Raw genomic sequence first — 22,928 nt, 5'->3', positions numbered from 1 at the left:
TATTAATGTTGATATTGTGAAGAGTTGACTATGGGATGTATTTATTGTGTTGAAGCTGAACTCATGGGAAACACCACCCTTGTACATATCGACTCCATTCAACTAATGAAATGATACTTCAAGATGCCTGGTCGGTCCAGTCCCCATTTACAGTAGGGCTGTCAAAGTCAGTGGGGTAAGTACATCAGCAAGAACCATTTTTTTTTTTTTATAGTTAATTTAGAAAAATATGTAGAATTTAGTTATTATTATCACCTAACATTATACAAATTTTTAAAAAAAAGTACAGTGAAAGTCTATCCCAGCAGCATCATACCCAAATCAAATAAGAGCCTTAGATGATATGCCAGTCCAATGTAACTGTTAAAGTCTAATGCATTATTCATCTTCTTTTTAAGTAAGTGTCTAATATTGGCAGTTTATTCGTAAAATGAATACTTAACCACATTCAGCTGTTTTTTCATAAGAAATGCTATTAATAAAAAAGGGAAAAAAAGCTTTCATTACATTTTACAGAAGAGATTAGCTTCATCCCGCATTCAATTCTAAGGCAGAGTTGACCATTGTCTAGAATTCTGGAGAACTACACTGACTACAGCATCTATGGTTAATAATCAGTGTATTTTTAAATTAACCCTTATAATTAATCATGCTATTTATTAACATTTCAGACATTTAGAAGAACTTGGCAATGTGTTTATGATCCACCAACATTTTTTCTTAACGTTTAATTCATCACATTTATTATAGTAAATTAAGGTATCCCAAAAGGAATGGTTCAGTGTGAATGAAACGCAAATGCATAGAGCCTTATACTAACAACAGGGATTTCATTAGTCCTTTAAATTATATTAAAATATCGGTTGATTCCAGCCATTGACTGAGGAAAAACAGGCATTAATTATGAGTACATTTAATCATTTTAATTTAATTCTTTCTCTGTGCTTAAAATTAACAAATTAGTACACATAGAACAGTACAGTCATTAAAAAGAACATTTCGTTTCAGAACTCTCTGCCCTGCACAAGCAAAACGACGATTTTAAAGAGTACATTTTAAAGAAAATTAATAATCGCACGACGGGTATGCGTGCAAAAAGTTTGTGCCTGTGATTTTGCCAGACTGTCAGATGTAGAATACATTATCCGTGCCCGGGTTAAACACGTTATGAGCATGCATGTGCGCTTTTTTATTGTGGTTAACCGCAGGTCATTTTTAGAAAGCTAATTTCGATTTGCGTCTCCCAAATAAACGGGTTAGAAGAAAACTTGCACTGGGTGGAGCTGTTCGCTTAGCCTCTAAAGACGCCTGGAAAGATGAGCGAATGTGCCGAAGCGACTGGGCACTACAGGGGACGATTATAGTAGTGTGTCGTCTCGGGTTAGCACGCCTCACTCCGAGAAAACAGTTTGCTTCTTCAGTTTAAGCAGAGCCATCGCGCCAAACAGCAGACCGCTAGACGGCAAAGAAGCGACTGAGGGATCGTCATCTCCTCATACAGCAAGCGCATAAGAGTCACTGTTAGGAATGCCAAGCACAGGAACTCATTTAATTGTGTTTTGCTATCAAATGCAGATGTGAGAAATAAAAAAAGAAGAAGTGAAGAATATGCTACTATTTGATCCTAGATGACAAAATTTTTATTTTTGGAGCTGTCTTCATTGTGGATAGTAACGACGCATTAAATGTCAGGTACTGTAACCGTGTACTTGAAACGGATATGTAGCACGTGCTTCTTTTATTATGATGTGTCCCGTGTATTATTTATGCTATTGCTGTTATTACGCCTTTTACGTGAGAAGTTACATTAGTACTGCCTAACTGTGTTTGTAATTATTTTAACTATTACGCTCGTGGATAATTTATTTTTAATACTGTCAGAGCAAACTCTATATGACAGAGGAGTTTATAGCCGGAAGCCTTGCGATTTTAATTAAAAACTATAGCATAACCGTAAGAAGATTAGTTTAGCAGGCGCGCGTTGAACAAATGTGTTGTTGTACATTTAGACTTTTAGATAAAAGTAGAAAGAGCCTAATTCATATAAATCAGAATAACGAGTGTACTAAATGGAAAATACATCTCCTATGCAATTAAACAGCCAATTTCTAAAACCTATGATTTAACCCTTGTGAAATAAATTTAAACAGCCCAAATATTGATTCAGTGATGAAATGAATGGCTGGGGTACCCATTGACAAGTGGACAAATGCTTCCATGGTTACCTTTTGATATTCGCAGTGGTTACTGTGCTTTGTCTGTTTTCTGCCTCTGCCATTGAAGTCAAATAACGGGCCGTGGGGAACTGCCACACATGGTGCCCCCGACCCGGGACAGCTTTAAAAGACCGTGTTGACTCATCTTACAAGTGGATATTAGTGCTTTAAAAATTTCCCATTGCATCTGCCTCAGCCTCCGCGGGGTGGGCGCAACTTCGGGTACTGAGGGAAGGGGCGGGGCGTAGTGGGTATAGTAGAGGATCCGCATTTTTACGGGAAGTCTGTTATGGACACTTGACGTATTCGTGTTGCATTTCGGATTAACAGACGATAAGCACGCGCTCACGCTTTTTTGTAGAGAAAATGTTTGAGTTCATGCTATAGTTCCCAAAGAAGCTATTATTTGTTCCTTGTAAAACCGGAGCATTGATATCAAAACTCAAGAAGTTCCTCAGTTACAAGATATCGTACGCTTATTACACTCATTCAGTTAATACTGCATGACTTAACATTCTGAAACCCTCACTTACTACATTGGTACATTTTTTTTCTGAACAGTTTGGGGTTGCGGACAAAGCGTTTTTTAACCAGCGTATTCAGTTACCTGAGCACAAAATCCACAGTAGAAAAATGCACATTTTTTTTTTCTTTCTGTTACCCGTTTCAGTGAACAAGAAAACTGGGAGTGTGTGAAAATTTTAACGCGTAATTTGTGCCGTATAAGGAACAGTCAAATGTCAGTTTTATTACGTTTGGATAGTCATAACGTCTGATCGGCATTGTACTGTCCAAATTTGTGTAAAAATTATACATAAACATAGTCTAATATTTGGGATCACTAATAATGTTTGTTAAGCCCTTTAATGACCGCACATCTCAAGTATCATTTATTTAAACATGCAAAATACTTTGTTTTGACAATGTAATATGTTTTTACGTTGCGACTTAACGCTTAATTGGAAAAGGTATTTCCATCAAGTTGTGTATTTGTGTTATTTCCAATACAATAAATTAACAGGCAGAGATAATTTAGTTTGCGGTTTAAAGACAAATCAAAAACTTTTCCAATACTGTAGTCTGCCGAACTAAAAAAAATGAAAGCAATAAAAAAAAGTAGGAAATAAAAAATGGAAGTTATTTGCTAGATTATTTAATGAAAACAGTGGGGTTATTATGCAATTCTAGAAATCCGGATTTTGTGCATCTGCATCAGTTTTGCTACATAAAAACCTCAAAATATTATATATATATATATGTGTATGTACATGTTTAGTGAATAAAAAACAAAAAATATGGCATTCATCCACATTCATCTAAACTTAAAGTTTACTGTCACATTAGTGTTGTTATCAACTTTTTGAAAACAACAACATATATATGCCTATATAGATTTGTTACTAAGCTTTGTTTGAAAACACACAAGCACACACACACACAAGCACACACACACACACAATACAGGAATAACTAAATGAATTTGCAGTCGTGCACATTAAATATAGGAATGGTATGTTACAACAGAATTCGGATATGGAAAAGTAGTGCAGTGCTAGAAGTACTGTAGTAGTTGTAAAACTAGATATTATAATAATATTATGTATGCATAATTTGTCTCATGTTTTGCCAAATGCTTGCTGCCCTTGTTGGGTTTGCTTAGGGTTTAATAGTATTTGTAAAATAGCCAAGGAAAAGCCCAGTGACGTCTGTGTTTCTCATATGCCATTTTTTTAAGTTTATAGCTATATCTATAAAGAAAATGACATATATATAAATTTCACACATACACAACATATCTGTGTATGTTTGGGCATAGATAGATAGATAGATAGATAGATAGATAGATAGATAGATAGATAGATAGATAGATCGGCATTCATGCCATGCTTCATATTGCTTTGATTGATTTGTCTTAATCATTGAGATTCGCTACTTTTTCTGTGCATGTAACCAAAGCTGTGTCTTTATTTATGTAAATGCATTGTGGTTTAACATTTCAGAATATTGCATTAGAACTGTAAATATGTAAAAGTGTACTGAGCCTTTATTCAATAAAGAGCATCATTTAAGAATTAATTGAATTGCATCGGATAATCTTGTGTCAAATCCTCCAACAATTATTTAGTTTGTAGTATACACCCATTCACACAAATGAATATTGTTAATTTTTACCTTTTTATAAAATATAAAGTTGTGAACCTGGACTTGAAAGTGGTGTTATTCTAAAATGCTGATTTTGTAACTGGCCAATGGTTAGCTCCTGTGTACTAAAACATGGCCAATATGGTTGGTGAAATCCCACAATATTAAGTATTGTGCTATTATTTAATTTCTAATGCTAAAGAACAATCAAATTTTGAAAATTAATTGTTGGCTATAGTAAAAGTGTAGAAGGACCCCCTTCATTTCCTCAGTCGATGATAGTTCAGCACTTTAATTTTGTGGTTTGCAGCATTCACTCTAAAAAAGAAACCTGTAACACTAACCACAAATGCTACAAAATTGTAATTAAGATATTTTAGTACATTTTTAATTAAGATATTTTAGTACATTTTTTGGATTTTTTTGATCATGTCTTGTACATATTAAACTCCTACAAAGCTCACTTAATGACATTTATGGGTGTGGGGGGTTCACAGCCTTCTACAGAAATATCAGGCATATGACAAGAATTGACCTTGAGTGGTGTCAGTCCATTGTGGACACTTCAGCTTACCTAACTCACCACTTAGAGAAGTGGGAAGAAAGAGAATATGGACAAAAACACACAGAGACACATGTGCAGTTTGCATATCCTCATTGTTCCATGTAACATTTCACTGGGCAGTATGCATTCCTCTCACTCCCACAGATGTGCTTGTTAGGGAAATTGGCATCTCTGAACTTGCTCTGTATAAGTGATGGTGAGTGCAAAGGTGAAAATGTCATACATTGAACTGGTGGCCTGTCCAGGGCTGATTTCTGTTTGGCTACTGAGGCTGCTAGGCCTCCTTTGAAAGTGTACCTAATAAAATGGCAAAGCTGTCACCAAAGGCACTGTATGTATACAATAAAAATCTACCTAATGAAAGTCGAGAAGGTCCTATTTAATAGTGGCACAATTAAGCAATGTTGTGAATATAACTTTGGTCCTCCTATTTGTTACATAGTTGAATATATGTGCTTATAAATTAACTGATTTTACAATTTTGTAGAAACGTGATAGTGCAGCAATTATAACAGGGTGCTTTTTCATATTTCATTCTGCAACATTATGACACTAAAGTGATGGCAAGTTGTGTAGTCGGACATGAAAGTCAGAATTTCATTGTATTCTGTACATGCCATGCTACTACTTCTACTACTGTGTTATACGGTATCTGAGGGATTTGACGAATTTTGTACTTTATCATATAAAGAAAGTTTAATAATTAATGACATACGTAAGAATCTAACAAATTCTAAAATTATATATATTCTGTTTTGTTTTTTGAAAAGTGAGGTTTTCATGGAAGTTTGATTAGTCTAACTTTATGTAAGTTCTCTTTGTTAAAATAAAGGATCAAAAAGATCATACTTTTTCATATTCACTGCATAAATCCTACTGGTGCTGTAATCCTGGTTCAATTTGATAGAACAGAATTTCATTAAGAACATTGAACATCAAATCAGTTGCAGATTGACTTATGAAAAATTAAAGTTTTTAAAAGTAATTTCATATTTTAAGTTTTGAAAGATTTACTTTAGTTACAAAGAACAGTAAACTCAAGCGGCCGTGTTCATTTGCAGAAGGCATCAACTTTTTTTTTTATCTGTTTAAGCTGTACTAGCTGTTCATTAGACTAATCTGAAAGGCAGGATCACTTCAGATATAATTGCAAAGATTTTTAGTTTATTTTAAATGCTCAGAGGAATAAGACAGACTTTAACTGTCTGGATCATAGTTGCTGTAAAATGCTTTTACCATTTTAAAGCTTTTTTTCATTTTCTTTTGCTATATATTCATTTCAGTTATACTTACTAACAGATGTAATTTAGTGTATGAAAATGAGAAGGCAAACAGCGTCAGCTTTTCACTTATTTAGAGGATATTTCATACATTTTTATGTTTATAAATACATACATACATTGAGTTGCCATATGAGAGTGTTTTTTGTGTTGTACACTTCTGCATGAAAAGGCCTTCCTTTTTAAAGTAACATTTTGAACTTGTTTTTTTTTTTGTGGTAAAACTTGCAGCCATGCATTTTTTCTGTCTATTACTTAAGCATCAGTTGGCCCATGGTTAGGGTTGGTGAGCCTCCTTGACATATTAAAATCATATTATTAAGTGTCTAAATATTCTGCAAGAAAAGCAAATACAGGAATAAGAGTAGAATTTTATTTCAACCATAATATTACAATTACTGCCATCTTATTTCAAGGCTATATTTAAAATATAAGCATATCCTTAGATTTTTTAACTCTAAGAAATTTAGACTGTAAATATATTATGTAAAATCTATATCTATTTGTATTTTCTTTTAAATTTATACACTCCTCACCATTATTTGTTGTTCATTTTCACTCCTCCACTAACACACCTTAAACCTTTTTGTTGTACTCTCTGTTTGCACACGGTTTCTATAGGAACCATGAGAACCAAAATGCTGCAAGTAGAGTTGTTTGTCACACAGCACCATTTTGACCACCGGGCACAGCTTTAAGGATGCCACAATTCAGGAGGTGGCCGGAATATATTATTAAAATCTTATCAAAAATATTTTACTTCACCAGTATCAGAGTACCTTATCAGTAACCTTGTCCTCAGAGGCACCATTTTATTGTTTTCTTGTTTATTGTAAAGATGCCTTACCCAGATAATTTCTAAGATTAGAACAAATTACAAAAGTTTACATATTTTATGTTTATTTTTTTTATTTTACAATTGGGGCACAGAGAAGTTAAGCTGGTTCTTCAAAGCTATAGTGTGAGTCATCAGTGAGGACTGAACCAGTACCCTTGTAGTTTAGTGCCACTCGGCCTCATTGACAGCAGCTTAAGATTTCAAAATAGGATTAGCACAGTGCTGTCTACCTTAGGGTCATTGCCTTCACCCTAAGCAGTTTTTCCCAGATTCTTTCAAATTTGTTTCATCTGATAGAATTACTCTTTGAACTTCTGTCAAAAAAGCTCTATGCTTCATGATAGGAAAAACGTCTGGAAGCCTCAATCTGAAGGATCACCATCTGTCCTACATAAATCAAAACGTTTAGTGTTTTCTTAAACATGTTCAACACATCTGTTGAATTTGGACCTAATTATCACATGAGCCTTTTGTGCCTGTTCTCATTGGTTGTGAAGTTTTTCTGCCCACAAGAGAGTTAGATCCGGCAATATTTCTCATACCTCACCTGTGGCTAAACACTTACAATGTCTAACTTCAACACAGCACTTGCAGACTATTAGCTCATTATTGTGTTCATTTGTAAGCTATTTTAGGATGACTTTTCAATCTGTGGACTACATTCAAACTAAAAAAGCCATCAATTAAAGCATTTTTAGTTATCACCACTAAATGTTCAGTATACTGCAGTAGAAATAAACACCCAAATTCTGTTAGCCTTCTGTATTTCTTCACCACACACTGTCTAATTATGGACATTTCTTTTTGTTCTCCAAGCATCATTTTAATTGCATTATGAATGGAAGATGGACGCCAACAAACAAGTGGAACAGCTGTAACAATGTGTGGCAGTGTATTTAGTGGCTTTCTTAGCTTTCAAATTTGGTGACTTGGCGGTGAGCTCACAAATTTGGAAAAGAGAAATGCCAGTTTTCTTTGAATGTGCTAAATTCAACACAGCAGCTTGGATTTATTATCTGTTGAAGGAGAAAGTTCAGATTCAATTTGGGTCTGAAAACATTCACATTTTTTTATAGCAAATTTAAAATTTTCTTTTTTGATAGTGCCCTCAATTAACATGTTTAGTTATCAAGTCTTATTTGGAATGTCTACTGTACATCAGTAATTGTTAGTTGCAAGTACAAATAATAGAAAATTACTTGTTACCATATATTGAATGACCTAATTCGCATAACAACGTTATCACTTTTCATGTGGTAACTTAAGTTAAAAAAAGAAGTGGTTAGTGGCAGTGCTACTGCTCTCAGAAGCAGACTCTTTTGTTCATATTCTGTACCCAGACATTGCCCTTGTTTAGTCTGCATATTCTCTGCAGGTGTGCATGGGTTACTCTGATAGGCTACTCTGACTCTTCACCTACATCCCAGATTGGGTTAATTGTTAACTCCAAATTGGCTAAGTGTGAATGTGGATGTCGATGACTGGCAATGGACTGCAGTGTTGTCCAGGGGTGGTTCCTGCTTTATGCTGCCAGAATAGGCCCCAGTACACATGACTTTAAACAGAATTAAGTAGTTTTGAGAGTGATCCTTTCTTATACCTAATGCTGCTAAGATAGTCTACTAGGATAGATCTTGACTTGGATTAAGTGTGTTTGCGAATGTTACTTAATGTATGGATAATAACTCATTCTAAAAATTCAGATAAACCAAAATAATATCATGGACATTAGCATTTCTAGAATAAATAGGTATTTTATAGTCTTTATTTTGATGTGCATGCCATATGTAGATTAATTAGAAAGTGCAAATGTACTTTTTGTGAGTAAAAGTGGATGTGTTGTGAGTATGTAATGTAATGTAATATCCTATTAGCCTTCTTAATAGCTTCTATACTCTGTCTGGGTGTTGATAGTAACAAGTCCACTCTGACTCACAGGTGCTTCTCATGAAGGGTACTTTCACGATTCCATGACCTCCTATTGTGTATTCACATCCAACATTTTTACTTCCTACATGTGATACTTTACATTCATTTATATTAAATTTCATCTTCCAGGCGAGCCCTAGCCTGTTTGCTGTCCAAGTCCCTGTGTAATGACTCGACTGATTCTGGATTATCTTTCATTCCACCTAGCTTGTTATTAGCTGTAAACTTAACCAGCTTGTTACATGTATTCCTATCCAGATCATTTATCCACCTTAATAAAAAGAGCAGTGTCAGTGTGTGTGTTTTTATGCCGTCTATCTCATCCATCCTTCTGTATGCCAATGATTGGAAGGAAAATGCATTGCATGTTATTATTACATCCATCCATCCATTGTCCAACCCGCTGAATCCGAACACAGGGTCACGGGGGTCTGCTGGAGCCAATCCCAGCCAACACAGGGCACAAGGCAGGAACCAATCCCGGGCAGGGTGCCAACCCACTGCAGGACACACACAAACACACCAAGCATACACTAGGGCCAATCTAGAATCGCCAATCCACCTAACCAGCATGTCTTTGGACTGTGGGAGGAAACCGGAGCACCCGGAGGAAACCCACGCAGACACGGGGAGAACATGCAAACTCCACGCTGGGAGGGCCCAGGAAGCGAACCCGGGTCCCCAGGTCACCCAACTGCGAGGCAGCAGCGCTACCCACTGCGCCACCGTGCCGCCCGTTATTATTACATGCATTACAAAATACATTCCAATAGATAGTGCACTCAAAACCTTAATACTAAATATGATGAGATCTACGTTGATCACTTAGATTTTAGCCTATCTTAGACAGGTAGCACAGCTAATTATATTAAAAATACCACTGATCCCAGCACACCACTTGTAATATCACCTAATTCTGTTAAGATTTGTCACACCATAACCCTCTGCTTTCCGTGTCTTAGCTAATTCTGCACCCGTCTACACACTACACCCATTTCTTTTAGTTTCACACCCAACCTCTCATGTGGCATCTTTTTAAATGGTTTCTAAAAGTCAAGAAAAATAATATCATATGCACCACTCTGATCATATTCTTTTGTAGCAGCCTCACACATAGATATATTCTTAGTCATAATAGGGCACAAGTTATATTATATGTCTTGTGGAGCTTTGATGTGCCTACGAAGCTGTGATCCAGAATTCCTGATTTAATGCATCTAAGGTCAATCTGTAAGAATTTGCCTTTATTTAAATTTCACAATCTACTTAGCAACAGGGAGAACATGACATCACATATATATTGACTAGGCCTGGATTCAAACCATGTTTCCTGTAGACATAAAGCACAGTGCTACCCACTACACAAGTCACAACTTATGTAACTAAATCAAAAACTTACATTTTCTCGATCTCCCTTGTTTATTTTCATCTGTTAAAGTGAGAATAATAAACAAACAACACATAATTTCCAAATAAACATTTCTGGCATGAAAAAAAAAATCAGTGACCAATATAGCTACCCTTCTTTTCATTAACAGCAATAAGCTTTCAATTCATGGAATCTGTTAGTTTCTTGATCTGTTGCCGATCAACTTTTTGTGCAGCAGCAACCACAGCCTCCCAGACACTGTTCAGAGAGGTGTACTGTTTTCCTTCCCTGTAAATCTCCTCTTTAGGAAGGGTCCACAAGTTCTCAATAGGGTTTAGGTCAGGTGAGGAAGGGGGCCATGTCATTATTCTGTCATCTTTAAGGTCTTTACTGGCTAGCCACGCAGTGGAGTACTTTGATGCATGTGATGGAGCATTGTCTTGCATAAAAATCATGGTCCTCTTGAAAGATGCTGACTTTTTCCTGTACCACTGATTGAAGAAAGTGTCTTCTAAAAACTGGCAGTAGGTATGGGAGTTTAATTTGAGTCCATCTTCAACCCGAAAAGGTCCAACTAGCTCATCTTTAATAATACCAGCCCATACCAGTACCCCACCTCCACCTTGCTGGCATCTGAGTCGAAGTTGAGCTCTGTGCCCATTACTGATCCAGCTACGGGCCCATCAAGTGTCACTCTCATCTCATCAGTCCATAAAACCTTTGAAAAATCGGTCTTCAGGTACTCCTTGGCCCAGTCTTGACGTTTCAGTTTATGTGTCTTGTTCAGTGGTGGTCGGGTTTCAGCTTTCCTTACGTTGGCCATGTCTCTGAGTACTGAACACCTTGTACTTCTAGGCACTACAAGTAGGTTGCTGTTCTGGAATATGACAGCTCTAGAGGATAATGGGTTGGTTGTTTCATGTTTGATTCTTCTCAGATCTGTGGCAGTTAATTTGCGTCTTTTTTTCTCAACATGATTCTTGCGACCCTGTTGACTATTTGCAACAAAACGCTTGATGGTTCTATGATCACGCCCCAATATCTTAGCAATTTGGAGAGTGCTGCATCCCTCTGAAAGACTTTTTACAATTTTTGACTTTTCAGAGTCAGTTAAATCTCTTTTTTTGGCTCATTTTGCCTAGGGAAAAGAAGCTGCCTAATAATTATGCACACCTTGATATAGGGTGTTGGTCTCCTTAGGCCACACACTCCCTCATTACACAAATACACCTGATATGCTTAAATCAAGTAAGCATTCAAGTTTATACAGCTTGGAGATGGAATATATGCATGAAAATTATGATATGGTCAAAATACTCACTTGCCTAATAATTGTGCACACAGTATAGCCGTGGTAATGTCAATTATATTAAAAAATGCACTTTGGAAGTTGAGTATCTTTTAAGTAGATTGCACATAAGAAAATAGGACTAGATACTTTATTGCTATGCTGTAAAGAAATTAGGAGGGAGTCCTAAGCTGGTTTATTTGCTGCCAGTTAACTCTGCTTTTTGCCATGTAAATATTAGAAATGAATTAATTTTTATTCTCCAATTTGTTTATTAAATGTTATGGAAACTTAATAATTGCTAATCTAATTAATTGACTTTATTACTTAGTGAATTAAGTCTATGGGAATGATCTGTTTTTTAAATAAATAAATAGGTGTGCATGATTCTGCAAATCTTAAAAGATACAAAACCACATATAAAATTCAGTGAACATAAAATGTAAAGGGAAAATTTCTAAAAAAAAAAAAAAAAAATTACTACAGCAAACCAAAAATATACAAGTTCAGCAAAGCTGGCATCCCCAATAGTGAGCACAAAACATTAATAATTTTACATCATAGAGGATGAGCTGTTCCCTCACCATTTGAATGTTATGTTTTTTAATCAGCCTTCAGAAAAGTAGACATTATATTCTTAATCAGTGCTTCTCAAACTTGCCTGTGGGGAACAATCTTCTAATTATCTTTCAGTTCACTCTAATCCTTAATCTGAGGTAATCCTCTTCTTTAAAAAAGACATTTTTGCTGTACAGGGAAAAATTGGGCTATCATATGCTTGGTGTGTACACAGAAGGAAATTAGGTGCCATGATGATCATGACACAGGTGGAGTATAGTTTGAAGTCTTTTTGCCCTGTGTGTTCTAGTGGATGCAGAGAGCTATGAATGCCCACTCTTGTCGCATTTGCTTAATATTGCCACTTGTTTCACAAAACAAAATATAGAACTCAAAACTTGTAGTTGCAAAGTCAATAATCCAAGATAAAAAAACAAGACAACTCATTTCAGAATCCAAAGGAAAGGAAGGAATAATCATAAAACAAAATAAGCAAAACATTTATTACTTAAATAGGAAGGTTCATAATCCAAAATAACAAAGACAAACCACAAACTCCAAAAGCAGAGAAGACCCAAAAACTTTGTGGCCAAAGACAGCTAAACACAGTAAGACGAACCTCACAGGAAGACAGCAGATAAACACAATTCAGAAATGCCACTATGACAAAGCAGTTGCTACCTAAAATAAATTTATAAATGAAACAGTATAAATAGCACAACACAGAGGGGATATTAATTAAATAAATACCAACAAATAATGACACTGTAGTTAATAAATGCAAAGGAATTAACAAAAAAATGATTATGAAAAGACAATTTGGAGAAAAGAAGCGAAATAAACAAAATGTCCTTGTGAAATCCAAACAATATAGATATTAAAATTGTAACATGGGCACATATTTGTATAGAGTCTTATAATAGTATTCAAAATTGAAAGGCTATTGAAAAATAAAATGTGTACATGTTTTCACCTCTGATGGCACTGACATAAGACTTGGTAGGAAGCCTGTAAGATTCAGCTGGAATGGCTTCATGATAGTGACAGAGGCAGGCTGCCTAGTCCACACCAAGGGTACCTGACATTTCAAGAGACAGTATAAGGCCTTGGGGTTTGACCAGAGGCCAGTAAAAACTTTCCAAGTTGTAGGTGGCATCAGATAGTTCCCAGGTGGCAGGGAATATTGCCCAGCAGTGAAAACAGGAAGTCTAAAAACTGATCACCAGAGGGCACTGCAACTTGGTGGCCTGGTAAGTGTACCAAGGTCATCCCTCAAAGACTCCATAACCTTGGAACAATTTTTAACATGTCAGGGAGAATAGTAGGCCAGACAACAATGTGACAGAGACTGTTTTTATCTAGTATTATTCTTCTTTTATGTGTTGTGATTCAACAAAGCTCTTTTTGATATATATTTCTCCATTGTCATTTTGCTGGTTGTAGAAAGATGCCCTTGATTAGGCACTAATTTTAATGGAAATAAGGTAGCAAAACCTTTCCAAGTCCAGAAAAGTCAATTCAATCTTTTGTATAAAATGCAGACAGAGTAATTTCCTTATACATTATACAAGGTTTTTGGGGGTTTCAATAAAAATACTGAAGAAAAAGTCAAGAAATCTACTTTATATTTAATAAGAGAAGAAAAATGAAAAACAATAGCTCCCCTGGGTTCAGGACCGGATAACATTACAATCTAAACCATTACTATCATTAAGGTAGAAGAGTGTGAAAGGGTTATATGTCATGAGGTTAAATGTCCATTTCATTTGGAACACATCTAGAAATTAATATATTGCAGAATTCCAGCAAGCATCCTAAACAATACTTCTCTCAGCTTTTTTTGTATGACTTTTATGTTACTGAAGAATTTCTACATTACTCCTGGTGACCCTATAATGGAGAATAAGATGTTTAGAGGATGGGTGGATAGATGTTCCTGTATAGTGTACCAGTACTAGAAGACATAACTTGCTACTTACAACTTATGTGCATGTGTCATGTGTATGATAGTCAAATGTACTTCATATGCCAGATTATTTTAGTAATAGTATCAGCAAAAAGAAAATGGCATTGAACTTTCCTTGACTACAGTACATTACATAATTTGAATCTGGGATTATATTTGATTTATAGCTTTGTTGAGTGGATTATTTATCTTTACTTATAAGTGAGTTATATAACCTTAATATTAATATTAATCCAAACAGGGTGCTATTTTGAGTCAGCAGAGAGGTCATAGGGAGAGTGTTGTTGTGTTGGAACATTCTGTAAAAACTGCAGCACTCTAAAGGACATTGGAAGAACACTATGATAGAGAGAACTGTGGAACAAGATATAGTAAATCTAACAGTAGAAACAAAGGGAGAAATATCTTCTAAATAAGTGACTTGGGAAGGCACATTCTTGGATGATGTATGCTGCACTGTATTACTACAGATTCAGTCATTTGGCTCCATTTCAGCTGTCACCCTAGAGACCCAGCTTAACACCTCTGACTGGATATGCCCCCAAAAAACCGTACTATTTAAATGAATGTTGTCCGTCTGTACATAAATTGCCTAAGGCGCCATCAAGTTCTAAGTCCAAACATTCCTGCTATGAAGATGCAACCTAGGTAACTGCCTGTATCCCATGGACCATTCTTTCTGCATTGTGTGTTACAGAGGTTACCACTAGTTAAAATAAAAAACAAAAAAGGTTATTATTAAAGATAGGACTAGCATACTCTAATCTGAAAAATGCCATGGCACCATAATTAACATTCCTCTGAAGGAAAAGACATAATGTTTATTGCTAGATATTGGCAATGAAACTTGAATGCAATAATTGTGGTGTAAAGATAGGAATTTACAGTGTTATCATTAATTAAGAACAAACAATATTATTAACTTTTTCATAATTTTGACAATTGCATTGCATTGACAAAAGATTTTCAGGTCTCACTATGGTCATTTTAGACATGATAGATAGATATGATTGATATAAACCAAATTTAAGCATCACTAATACCACCTAATTTCACTTTATTTAAGGTAATTAAAAAAAAAGAAAAATACTTTTTTTTATTGAGGTTGGTTGACCTTTTGAAGATGTATGGTTTAGTTATTTGCTGGAACTTGTGTAGAAACACCTACACTTATTTTTAATGTACATTCTAGTTAATTAGTTGTTTTCACACTTGCACATAGAAAACCCCAACTTTACAAGGTGTGAAATTAACAAAAATGAAAATAATAAATAAACCAATAAGTAAATACATAAAAAGAAAGATATTAATTTCCTTGCTTATTTTTACTAGGATTTTGGGTATTTTGTTCAGTAAGCACAAAATATCAGGCAAAATTTACAAGAAATATTATAATTCATTCAAAAAGAAAAATGTATGAATGAATATGTCTTTCAATACATTGTTTACATACAGAGGTTATGCCATATTGCAATATTTTTCTGTATTTTGAGTTAAAAATGTTGCATTTGGCACAGGCACTTAATACATTTGCCAAGTAGAACTAAACTGAAGCATAAACAGTACACAGTTTTGATAACATTTAAAATAGAGCGTGTACAGTGATACTCCTTTAGAATAAATTGGCTCCTGCTTTGTAAAAATAGGTTCCAGCTCCCTGCAAATCTGAATTGGGTGAAGAGGATTCAGAAAATGGATGGGTGGATAGATAGATGAATACTTTTTACTATTTATGAATACATAATGTAACATTCATATGGTAATCTAACTTAGGATGTTTGTGAGAAGGAACATTCATTGTTGCAGTATATACTTCAATTTGAAAGTGTATATCTTTTAGTAGTTCAATAGTTGGAGATCAACTGAAATCACACAGTACTTTCCAAACAATTGTTTACAAGGGTAGTACGACTTCTTTTGTTTGTTATGGAGCTGTAAGCATCTATTATTGCTGAACCCTGCATGAAAGGACTTATTCTGTGCTCTTAAGACACTTAAGACAAATCCAATTATGTATTTTACTGGGGGATACTATTTACTAGATGGATATTCCACATGTCTGTTATGATGGTCTTTTGGCACAATACACATAGTGTCATCTTGATGGTAACTAACAGTCTATAACCATCTTCCTTCTTATCAATGCCATCATCATCATCGTGTGCTTCCCAAATGCAGGTTTAAGCAAATGAATTAACTGAAAATTCCAGTTTTCTCCACTTTGAGCTGTTTGTCTGATTTTGGTATCTGACTGTCCTCTTTTTATTTTACTTTATAGCAATGATTCTTGGCAGTCCTTTTGGTCTCTTTCATTTTAGCCTGCCTCCAATTACTTACTTCAGCATACTCTTGATTTCTTTCACTGTAAAATGGTCTTTAAAAGCTTCCCACCAGCACCTACAATTCTGACTTGCCCTAGAAACATATTATTATGCATTGCCATTCATGCAGGCCAATTGAAAAGTACATTTGTTTACATAGATTTTTTTACAGTTGGAGTACAAATGGATTTAGTGACTTTCTTAAGGTCACAAAAAAAGCACAAAGGCACAAAGAGAAAGAGCAACCTTGTGGTTTAGCTTCCATGTCTTAAGATACACTGCATTGCCTGGTATTGTATATTGTGGTCATGCTATCTGATTTTAACCACACTTGAATACATTACCCTTGTAACGATCTTCTTCTTTTTGAGTTATTTTTTTTAACAGCTGTTTTGTATTGAATTGACCTGTACTTAGAATAAAGAGAATTTATTTAGACCTACATTCATTCTCAAACTCGCTCAGTCTTATTTAGTTTCATGGGGGTCACAGACCATCTTGACAGCAAAAATGATAAGGTACGAAAAAGCACTGAACAGAGTCCATCTCAGATCACATACGCCCACACTCTGTGCCACTGAGGAATACATCTTTACTGTAAATTATGTTATGAATACAGTATAAGAAAAAATTTTAAATGATTAATCTAGTGTTCTTAGAGATAAATAAAAAAATGTAATAAGAGCATTTGGTCTGTACTGGCTTACTAGGTTAGCTAATAAGTAGTTGTCATAACCTCTTATTTAGTTGATTCTTAAAGGGGATGTTTACCGTTTATAGCATATGGGTTCATGAGTTACTTCATTAGTTCAGATTATTATATCACTTACTAGGGCTGTTGTATTCATCCATCCATTTTTTGACACACTTAATTTAGTTTAGAGTCACAGAGGCCTATCTCGACCACAGAGGGAGCAAGACGGACATCAGCCATGGATAGTTCCCAGCTAACTGCAGATTACACTCAGACGAAAACCTGCACTCAAAAAAAAAAAAAACAAAACAGTTTATAGTTACCAGTCTAATATACATGTATTTGGGATGTTGAGAACATCTGAAATATCTTGAGAGAACCTATTCAGCTATGGGAAGAATATTTAAACCAAATTCAAACAGTAAGTGGAACTGGATTAGTGATCCAAAAATATGTTTTTTTATATGTTATGTTTTTTGATATATGTTTTATTCTCAAGCAGAGGAGCCGGCACGGGGATCTAATCCACGTCTTGAAAATCCTCATAGGCATTGATAAAGTAGTTTGACGATGAATCACGTACTTGATAGCACTAATAGAATTTAAGGGGAAGTTCATTTAGGATTGAAGCCAGGAAGCACTACTTTACTCAAAGATTTGTTAGAATCTGAAATATGCTACAGAGACATGTAGTTGAAGCAGAAACGGTGGAGTGGCGGCTCTGAGGCTAGAGATCTGCACTGGCAATCAGAATGTTGCCAGTTCAAATCCCGTAAATGCCGATAGGGACTCTGCTCTATTGGGCCCTTGAGCAAGGCCCTTAACCTGCAATTGCTGAGCGCTTTGAGTAGTGAGAAAAGCGCTATATAAATGCAAAGAATTATTATTATTAAACCTTGATGACTTTTAAGAAGTATCTGGATGAGATAATGGGACAGCTTAACTATAAACTGAACAGTGAGACATGATGGACTGAATGATCCCCTCTCATTTGTCAAATCTCTTATGTTGTCAGTACAAAAAACTTTGACTTAAATCTTGTATAGTTTAGAAACCTCCCTCCATCCCCTGCTGTCCACAGAAACCCAATCAATGTTTTACTACATCTTACATATTGTATAAACATACACCACTCCTAACTGTAGTTTCAATAGTCCATCCATCCATCTTGCTAACCCTCTTGTCAACTGTAGGGCAGGGTTGCAGGGAAACTGAAAGTCTATGCCAGTAATCACAAGGCTCGGGGCAGGAATGACACTCGGAGATGGCGTCAGTTCAATGCAGTTTGCATTAGTTCTTGTAAATGAATTCTGCTCTTGTATTATTTCAGTTCTTCAAAAATAGGTAATATTTTCTGCTGGCTAATTTATAATCATGGTGAAAAATGAACTATCAAAGCATGCCTCCCTACAGTATGTGACTGGGTCATGTTGAAGTGAGTATGGAGGATTTTCCTTGGCAAAATTAAATGGAACCCAACATGTGAAATAAAATTAATTGCAAGGAATATTGGTGGTGTGTGTTTAATTTCAGCATGGCTTTTTTGCATCATAATTAAAAAGAAATTATTATTTGCTATTTAATATGACATTGATGACAATTTGAAATGGAACACCAAGCAGTCTTGTATTTTAATTCATGTTCAACAGATTGCACACCGAACATGCTTTAGTTTGTTTTAGATCATGTGTCTAATGATTGGCTGGTAAGAGATATCACTGAAAAGAGATTAGAGGGGAAAAAAAGTCGAGTGGAAGACGGAGAATAATGCCACTGGACAATATTAAAGAGAATGCTTGTAGAACGTATCATCGTATGAAAAGGAAGGCACAAGATAGGAAAAACTGGAATTTGCATTCCATGACAAGGACCTGCCCATAGTCAGAAAACTACAGCACAAATCAGTGATCTTGACAATGATCGAGAACACACAGTCATTATTAAAATGTCTCTTGACACAACTGTTGATGTCACTTGCCACAGGAAATAAAATGTGCTCCATCGCCTGTTGTATGTCAAAGTCATTAACCAAGAGTCTCGGGTAGAACAGGAACAATGGCAAGTTTCCTGTCTGCTTTTTTCTGTCCAGCTCTACCCATGTGGGTTACTCCCGAGAAAAGTTCCAAAGGGTGGATGGCTTGATAACTTCCAACAAAGACCGCTCAGATGTTAAACTATTAAGACAAATAGAAACCAGCATCAGGCTGTGGTATGGGTCACCTTTTATTGTCTTATTCAAATGTTATTAATAACATTTGTCCAATAAGTGATTCAATTCCATATATGCCATATCTTCTCACCTTTTTCCAAATTCTGCCAAGAAGATTAGAAGATGCATGGATAGACAGATGTTTTCTGCAAGGTAGTATATTTGAAATTAAATTTTGTTTACTTATATACATTCTATTTCAACACATCTCTACCTAATAATCTGCAGTTCGAAATGTGTTCATTTTTCTGTCCTTCTCCCTTGAGTAAAGGTAGATGCCATAGAAGACATTGTTTAGGTGCAAGCTTTAATCTAATGAATTACTAATAATTAAAAAAGCTCGATTTTATTTGCCATTTCACAAGGTCTTAAAGAAAAATATATTCAGTAATATATTTTATTTAAATGTACTGCAAATAAATTTGCCTGCAGTGACATGAAAGAAAGTTAAGTGCTTTTCCTCCTGAACTGTTTACAAAGTTTCATTTGAATGTGCCCAGTTTTCAGTCATGGTTCTAAAGTGCTCTCCGTTTTGCTTTTGTAGTAGTTTTTCTTATTTTCCTTTCTTTCCGTTCCTTTGCTGTTTTTAAATCCTAATATGCTTAAAGGGATGAACAATGGTGTTTGGTTTTTACCAGAAAACTAAAACATATAATAGGCTATTTATGATATTTGCCGTTTTGTAGTATATTACACCATTTATCTCTAATTCATATGTTGAGACTTAAAGTAATTCTAATTCCTGACCACTGAGTCAGTTTTATTATTTCAAGCACCAATTGGTAATACTAAAAGAAATAAAATGCATAAGGTACTTCTTTCTTGTTACTTTGTCAGTCTTTTTTAGAAAAGTAGCTGAGTGTTGTGATCATGTAGGCAGAATGGATTGAATTCATGTTACATAAAGTATGTGATATTTTTAGGCATAAGGCAAAAAATAAAATTAAATAAAAATAAAAAAGAGTGCAAAGTTGTTTAACCAAACACAGTTTCAGTGTAAAACTATTGAAAAGACAGTAGCAAAGTCAAAAACAAAACTATATCCTAAGTAAAATGTTATTTTACAGAGATTGTCCTCTAAACCATTTTGAAGTTCAAACACTTTCAGATGTGTGCTTCCATCTTTTATATCAAATACCATGTAACATCATACCAACACATAGAAATAAATACTGCAATTGGTAGATTGTTTATGAAAAGTCATACACTTGCATGACAAGGTGAGGCTTCCAAAATAATGATAAAAATATATAACACATTAATAAAAATGTGAATCACAAAATAACATCTACCTGACAATAAGTTTTCACTGTGATTTCAGAGTCAATTAGGCCTGTAACACTGGAGGTGTATTGCAGACTGTGAAATAATTCAGCTCTGTTTGAATTCCATACTGAGCAGACAATGTGATTAATATACCTTACTTAAAGAAACATAGACATCTTTGGTGATGATCATTTGTTTTTTTATTGTTCCTTCTTTTATTTTTTCTTCATAGATGTTCTAGTGGAGAACCAATTGATCTTGTATATGTGTATCTCCGTGAGCTTAGATGTATCACTACTATAATTTCAAAGCACTGATATTGAAAGGAAGATTTATACATTGCCTGTCTGTAAGTGTATATAGTATGGGACAGATTCTGATTTCAGTGTTTGATCAATTGCATAGGCCACAGAGGTCTAAGTGTTGTTTGATCTTAGGATATTGCAGTGATAGTCACTGGAGCTTTGTTCAACTGCATATGATTTAGTCGCCATTAGACAAACAGATCACAGGTGTTAAAAAAAGGCTCAGTGGTTACTGCCTCAAAGCTCCGGTGAGCTTCCTGACCTATACACTGCCATTGTGGATACTGCATGTTCTCCCTTCACCTGCTTATGTTTTTACCCTTTGTACTCGTGTTTTTCTCCTACTTCCCAAAAATGTGTACACTCCAGAATTCAAATCCAGTGTCCTGGAGTTGCAAAGCAGCACAGTCCAATGTTTTACCTTCAAATACCATTTGTCATGTCAGTTATAAGTTAAAATTCGTGGAGTTCTCATTAGTTTAATCTTGCAACTGAACCATTTCTAGCTGATGTTACAGCTCAAGATAAGTCTGGAGGCCTTAGCCTAATGCCACAAAGAAAATTGAGGGAGTCTTTGTAGCTTGCAGCAAATAAGGGGATTTCTTGCTACTATTTAATCCCACTACTCCTTCATATAAATATGTTACATCAATTAAGATTTACTGTAAATGCTTCTTGCAGGCTGAAGGGAGCTCTAAGACTGACTTTCACCTTACTTTCAATGCTGCCATGATAGAGAGTGGATGCCCTTAAACCTGAAATGAGTATGTGGGTTAGAAAATGGATGGAGAAAAAAAAAAAACAATATATATATATATATATATATATATATATATATATATATATATATATATATATATATTCAGTAAAATAATTATATAAACATATATAGTTACATTTATGTAAAACACTTATTAATAATAAAATGATATAAATATAATTTTGGTGTTGTGGAATCAGACAAACATAATTATTGTATTTTCACTAATTTGATGTAGTATTGATATTACTTTTTTCTTCTTAAAATCTCATTGGAGATCTGAGATACAGTAATTGCACATTTGTAGGAATATGAATCACATATTCTGTATATAAAACATTTTACCCATTTATTAAGCAGATTCATAAATGATGGATGGATTTTGGATATTTTAATAATACACATCTCTTGTAGTAATTTCCCATTAGGATGGCAAAAGAAAAGACACTTTTAAATATAGAAGTAAGTTTGTAATTATTTTTCATGCATGTGTAGGCAGAATAGAAAAAAATCAAAGTACTGTATATATACAGTATGTATATTGTATATATGTATATAATGGTTAAAGTAAAATATTGCATTATTTTTGTTTCTAATGAAAAGGAACTCATTTTTACAACTAAAAAATACTAATTGCAATGTATTTATTTGGATAACTGATACCAACTATACTGAAAACTTTTTTTTTTTTTTTTTTTAATAATAGCACTGGTTAGAAGAGTTAGAATAATGTAGACGAATCACCGATTTCTAAAACAAGTAGCCCTGTCTTATGCAGTTTCCTGAGGTTCCCTGCAATTAGCTTTTAACAAGCAGATCTATTCAGGGTCTGACTGTATTGTTTTTAATTTTTACTCTATTAATTCTTAAATGTGACATTATTATCTAAAATCATAGTACTATTTATTTCTATGTGTAAAAGGTTTAATTGGTTTACTGAAAAATTCATTCAAACATAATAGGACAACATCCATCCATCAATTGTTTTTTTATATTTTAAACATATATTTTTTATGCTTAAATTATATATTAAGTTCCCAAAACCACAGCACTTCATTTAGGTTGCTGAGGAGCCAGAGCCTGTCCTAGCAGCACTTTGCTGAAAACAGAAGCCCTGCCAGAATGGAACAGCAAGCAATTCCATTTACACTATTGTACTATGAAACAGTGTCACAAATTCTCTTAATAACAAGGTAATCAACCTATATACCATGTACAGACT

General features: G+C 34.7%; 1 protein-coding gene across 1 annotated transcript in view; it reads left to right on the top strand.

The window, feature by feature from the left end:
• Positions 1-1,389: 1,389 nt before the first annotated feature.
• The window catches only part of adgrv1 (adhesion G protein-coupled receptor V1), a 697,787-nt gene continuing 676,248 nt past the window's right edge, over positions 1,390-22,928 (top strand). Inside the window, exon 1 of the mRNA XM_051930189.1 lies at positions 1,390-1,692. Within this exon, the coding sequence (XP_051786149.1) occupies positions 1,686-1,692 (7 nt within the window). The 5' untranslated portion in view covers positions 1,390-1,685. The remainder of the gene's footprint in view (positions 1,693-22,928) is intronic.

Source organism: Erpetoichthys calabaricus, chromosome 7, assembly GCF_900747795.2.
Source record: "Erpetoichthys calabaricus chromosome 7, fErpCal1.3, whole genome shotgun sequence".
Lineage (NCBI taxonomy): Eukaryota > Metazoa > Chordata > Cladistia > Polypteriformes > Polypteridae > Erpetoichthys > Erpetoichthys calabaricus.
Note: the sequence above shows the minus strand (reverse complement) of the source record. Positions and strands in the feature narration are given on the sequence as shown.